Here is a 6423-nt window from a genome sequence, read left to right as displayed (position 1 = left end):
GAAAAAACAAAAAAATTTAATTTTCAACTTTTGAAAATTGAAGGAACTTGAAAATTCAATTTTCAATAGTTGAATTAAAAAAAAATGGTTAATTGTTGAAAATTAAAGAAAATTAAAAATGCAATTTTTAAAAGATGAATATTAAATTTCCCAAATATACCAACAATGAAAATTTCTTAATTTTCCAAAGGTTAAACATTCTGTTTTCTTCAATTTTTCTACGTTTCAAATTTTACTGTTGACAATGGAATATTCTCCAATTAAATTAAATTGAATTTTTAACAGGTGAATATTCAATATCCCACCCATATTTTTTCAATTTTCTTCAGCTTCTGAAAACCGAAAATTTTATTTTCTTAAACATTGCATTAAAAACACATGTAAACAAAATTAAATTTACATAATTTCACATGACAATTTAATACATAAACATTTCAATCCACCCAAAATTTTAAAAATAAATTAATAATTTTCTAATCAACTAGGTACAAAATTTAAGACATTAAAAAAAACCTCCTTACAAGAAAAAAATATTTTTTTCGGCCCCATTAAAGGTTGCTAATACATTTTTTCCAAGTTCCAGATAAGAAAAAAAAAGAAACACCTCTAAAAATCTAGGGAAAAAGAAAAACCCATCCTTTTTCAGAATAAAAAAAAAAATCACAATTTCCATTTTTCGTCCATGTTGTCGTTATCCTGCTGGGAAAAAAATATTAATGCTCTAAAAAAACACCTTGATAAATCTCGAAATAATGTTCAAAACGGCCAGAAAATTGCTGTTATCCTAGGTTTATTCAAGATATACTCTTTACCTCACGACGTCGTGTATACAAGGTAGTACCGCTAGCAGAAATCAGATATACATTTAAATTTCTCTGCTGCAGATTTGCTTCAATAATATATAATATAGTACAATATCGTCGATTCTACTTGATCCTAAAACAGAAGTGTGAGTCGAACTCGTGCGCCAATTGGTCAGTGAAGCTCGAAAAATCAAACTTCAAAACTACCGTAACGTAAAAAAAAGAACGGTTTACAAAACGCAACAAACTAAACTGCAGCAGCATTAAAGAACAATTAATATCCAAATTTTTCTTGGTGCTTTTCTTTCTTCCTTGTCCATTGTACAAAATCTAGAGAATTGTCAGTTTCTTAAAATCTTGTAGTGAACACTCGAGTCCGAAGGAAAAGCTACATTGTGTAAATTCCTGCTCAAGGGCAGAATTCGTATTAAAAAAAAAAAAAAAAAAAAGAGGGGAGAGTTTGATCAGTGTGTCATTATTCGAGAAACTCGATCATACCAGTAGTGTAAACTCTCAGTTATTCCAAGGACCGAAAAAAAACGTGAAAGAATTCGGATATTCCAAGTCTGGTGGGTCCCCCACCTATGCCGCGTGTTGTCAGGTTATTTTTCTCAAGCGCCGTTCATTGGCTCCCCACTCTTCGGGGCCTCTTTTCAATTGGTCAGCCACAGACGCGTGCGAGACCGTACGGGGAGAGTGACGGGAGCCTTGAAATAAGTGAGAGAATTATCTCTCTTTTAATTGCTCGGAATCGTAGGTTGGGTACGATTGGAAAAATGGTATCGCTCAATTGGCATGCGCGATTTTTTTGTTTTTTTAAGTTGGTGGGTCATAGCCGTTTGTTGAATTGTAATCGCTATTTAGATTTACTGACGATTTGTGGATTGACATTCATACTTAATTGAAATCGCGACTAAATTATAGTTATTATAATTGCGATTTTTTTTCTTCTTTTTCTTTTTTCTTTTTTGAAATTCTATAATTAGCGATTTAAATGCAATCGCTGGAGGTTTCTCGTAAAATTTGGCAGAGTTCTGAGATGCTATGAAATAAAACTTCGATGACAAGTGTCATCGAGGGCTAACCGTGTTTTGCAGTTCTTATAATTAAATACACTTTTAATGCACGAAATAATGACTGGCATATCTGTGTTACTTCTTCGATTGGAGGATGCATTTGAATCCGAGTTCACTCAGTATTTTCGCATTGGCATGGATCCTTTGTAGGGGTCAAATCGATCATAGGAGGCTGGAGCTCCTCCTGGTCCCGACATTCCCATTGACGGCATGGGACCTCCTTGGTACATTGGTGGTCCAGGGTGCCTCAGGGTGTTTCCCATACTGTTTGAGTTACCCCACCTGTTGCAAAATTTATCCTTAGTACCCTCAATTTTACTGTTATTTCATCTCTCTGCTCATTCCAAAAAATTCAAAATACGTGACAATGGTGGTATACATTTTAAAAAATAACAGGAAAATGTCGGCATGAAATTTTGCCTCAAAAAAAAAAAAAAAAAAAAGATGTTACCAAATATCCCGAAATTTATTTTCTAAGATTAACTTTAAGTTTTGAAAATTAAAAAATACGTGCAAAAAGAATTTGTAAGATTTTATTTTGTACATTTTGAAAAGATTAAAAAATAATTGAAATCTTGATTAAAAAAAAAACGCAGCTTTTTTCCGATTTCGTACAAAAATTTATAAGTTTTTTACGAAAATTTTTTATGATTTTTTTATTTCAAAAATGTATTATAAGGAAAAACAGAAAAAATATTTCAAAATGTTTCCTAAAATCTCGAAAAAGAATACAGAGGATTTTGTAAAGTATTAAAAATATACCCTAATATTAAAAATATTTCAACAAACTAAAAAAAATGCAGACTTTTAACAGGTTTCAAAGGAATAAAAAATATTTCCTAAGATTCGTGGGAAAACTTTAAATGATTTTTTATTATGAAAAATTAATTTTGAAAGAAAACTGATAAAAATGGTAATTTTATAAAAAGATTTCAAACATTTCAACAAATTTGAGGACATTTTAAATATTTTACAGAATTTCTAGAAAGTGTCGAAAAAAATCTGGAAAATTTTCAGGCAAATTAAAACAAAGTGTATATATTGAAAATGTTGGGACAAATTAAAACAAAAAGTATGTTTTGAAAATGTAGAATCTTTTTAAGAATTTTAAAACTTTAAAAAAGATTCTACAATTTTCTTATGATTGACGAAAAATTTTAAATATTTTATTTAAAAAAATGAATTCTAAGAGAAACCTGAAAAATATTTCAAAACGCTTCCTAAAATCTCGAAAAAGAATAAAGAATATTTTAAAGAAAAATGTTGCAATTTTACAACGTTCCAAATTTTTTCTAAAATTTGAATTAGTTTTACATTGTATGGAATTTTAAATTATTCAAAAATAATTTAAAACTTGTATAGATTTTTTTTAATTCATACTTTTGAAGATTTCGAAAAAAAAGCTTTTTAAGGACTTGCAAAGGTTTCATAGAATAAACATTTTTTCTTACGATTCCTGGAAAAATATAAAATTTCTCATTTAAAAAAATATTCCTGAGAAATTTTCGAATGATTTTCAATCTAAAAAATTAATTTTAAGAAAAAAATGCAGTTTCCAAAATATTTCAAATGTCCTAAAATTTCGGAAATGAATGTTGAAGATTTTAAAGAATTTTTTTGCAATTCTGCAAAGTTCAAATGTTATTTAATTCAATTTGAAAGATTTCAAAGGAATACAAAATATTTCCTAAGATACATTTTTAAAGTATTCGAATCTAATTGAAATCTTGAGAAGATTTAAAAATATTAGCTTTTAACAATTTGAAAATTTCAAAAAATTTCAAAAAATTTCAAAAAATTTTTAAATATGCGGAAAAAATGTGAATGTTTTCTAATTATTTTTATTTTTTATTTTGCAGTATTTAAATATATATATATATATAATTATGAATTTTGAAATGTTTCAAGATAAATTTTTTTTTTTAATTCCTAAATATTTTTTAAAGTGGCTTGAATTTTTCCTACAATTTTGAAAAATCCTGCGATAAAATACCTTTCTTTATCATTTTCTAGATTCTTTTTCAACACGTCTGAAATTGTCAAAAATATTTTTTAATTTTCTCCCTTGAAATCTTTTTAATTTTTTGAAATTTTATAAAGTTCTTTGAAACCCATACAAAGGTTTTTAATCTTGTTAAATTTCTTGAAATCTTAATCCTCCAAAAATCTAGAAATCTGTAATATGTTTAAAAATTCGTTTAAAAATGATGAAAGATTTTAAATTCCTAAAAATCCCACAATTTGATTTATTCAATTTAAGAATACAAATTAGAGCCGGTGTCTCCCGTTTTAATTAAAAAAAAAAAAAAAAAATGATTTGAATTTCCCGGATCACAGCGGTTAAAAATTATTCATTTTTAGGTAAAAAAAAAAGGAGGGAATTTTATTCTGATAACAGGGAGTTAGGGAACTTTACTTATTATTAAAACCTTTTTTACGGGTATCTCGCAAACTGTATGGAATTACATTACTTTTTGAGATTTCCACAGTATACTTTAAAAAAATTCCAGGCCTACTTTTTCAAAAATCCAGTCAATTCTATTTAATCTCAAAAGTCGATTAATTTAAAAACAATTTCTAGTACTTTTAATGAAATTTAAATAAAATTTTCATTACAATTATTAGATATGTTTTTTTTTACATACTAAAATTATATTTGTTGAAATCTTTGTGATATCATTGAAGCCTAGATAAAATCTTTGTCAGATCATTTGAAGCCTTTTTAAAATTTTTGAAATCTGAAATATTAGTTAAATCAATTATATTTTTTAAGCCTTTTTGTGATTTCTGTGAAATATTTGTGAAATCAGTGATATTTTGTGAAGTATTTAAAAAATTTCTGAAATCCTTGTGATGTCGTTTGAAACCTTTGTAAACTTTATCGACATTTTTGTAAATCTTTTAAATATCTTTGTGAAATATTTTCAATCTTTGTCATAACATTCAAAATCTTTGTGATTTATCAGATATTTGTGAAATACTTTCGAATTCTTTACAATTTAGTTAAATCATTAAAATATTTGTAAATTATTTTGAAATTTTTGTAGATCTTTTAAATATCTTTGTGAAATATTTTCATACTCTGTAATTTAGAATTTTGGTGAAATCACTTATACGTTTGTGATTTTTTTTGACATTTTTGTGAAATATTATCAAGCATTGTGAAAATTTTGAAACATTTGTGAACTAAATTAAATTTTTTAAATACTTGTGAATTCTCTTAAAATGGCCATGCAATATTTATAACTATTTGGAATATTTTCGAAATCATTGAAATATTAAAAAAAAATGTGTAGATTTTTTAAATATCTTTGTGAAATCTCTCAATCTTTTCGAAATCTTTATGAAATCTTTGCGTTATATTTTAAATCTTTGTGAAATTTTTGAAATTTCCTGAAATTATTGATATCAATGGAATCTTTAAAATTCTTTTTGGCATAGTTTGAAATCGTTTTTAAAATTAAAAAATCCCAAAAAATTGTAAAATCGTGTAAATATTTTCAAGTTTTTGTAGACCTTTTACATATCTTTGTGAAATCTTTTCAATCTTAGTGATATATAATTTTATTTATCTTTGAAATATTTGTGAAATCACTGACATTTTTGTCAAGTCTTTTTGAAATTTAACAAAAAAATAAAAAAAATAGTTGAATTTTCCATAATATAATTAATTTTTTCAATAAATAATTGCATTTTTCACAAAAAATAATAATTTTCAATCCAACAGGATGAAAATTCGACCACCAAGAAAAAGAATTATTAACAAAATAGTTGAATATTTAGGAAAGAAAAAAACGAATTTTTCAGAATACCGTTGAATTTTTAACAAAATAGTTGAATTTCAGCAAGAGACGAATTTTGGACAAAACAAAAAAAAAATTACAAAATAGATGAATTTTCTACAATATAATTAATTTTTTCAACAAACTAATCGAATTTTTCACAAAAAATAATAATTTCTAATCCAAAACGATAAATTTTCGATCACAAAAGCAAAAGAATTTCTAAGAAAATATTTCAATTTTCTATAAAATTCATGATTTAAAATAATTAAATTTTGTTTTAAAGTTGAAATGTTAACCAAATAGTTGAATTTTTAAGAAAGGAAAAAACAATTTTTTCAGAACACAGTTGAATTCACAAAATAGTTAAAATTTCTACAATATAATTAATTTTCTTAACAACATTTTTCACCAAAAATATGAAATGATCAAAATATTTGTAAACTATTTAAAAAATTTTGTAGATTTTAAAAATATCTTTGTGAAATATTTTCAATCTTTGTAATTTGAATTCTTTGTTATTTAAAATCTTTATATTTGTGTTATATTTGAATTACGTGAACAATTTTGGAGATATTTGTGAAATCAGTGACATTTATGTCAAGTATTTTTGAAATTTAACAAAAAAATAAAATAAATAGTTGAATTTTCCATAATATAATTAATTTTTTCAATAAATAATTGAATTTTTCACAAAAAATATAAATTTTCAATCCAAGAGGATGACTTTTCGACCACCAAGAAAAAGAATTTTTAACAAAA

At 25.2% G+C, this 6423-nt stretch overlaps 1 protein-coding gene across 1 annotated transcript in view; it reads right to left on the bottom strand.

The window, feature by feature from the left end:
• Positions 1-773: 773 nt before the first annotated feature.
• LOC117178132 (SAFB-like transcription modulator) overlaps positions 774-6423 on the bottom strand; it is a 64992-nt gene continuing 59342 nt past the window's right edge. The window contains exon 15 of the mRNA XM_033369388.1: positions 774-2161. Coding sequence (XP_033225279.1) covers positions 1996-2161 — 166 coding nt within the window. The 3' untranslated portion in view covers positions 774-1995. The remainder of the gene's footprint in view (positions 2162-6423) is intronic.

This window comes from Belonocnema kinseyi, chromosome 8 (genome assembly GCF_010883055.1).
Source record: "Belonocnema kinseyi isolate 2016_QV_RU_SX_M_011 chromosome 8, B_treatae_v1, whole genome shotgun sequence".
Classification (NCBI taxonomy): Eukaryota; Metazoa; Arthropoda; class Insecta; order Hymenoptera; family Cynipidae; genus Belonocnema; species Belonocnema kinseyi.
The sequence above is the reverse complement of the archived record's forward strand: the minus strand, read 5'-3'. Positions and strand labels throughout refer to the sequence as shown.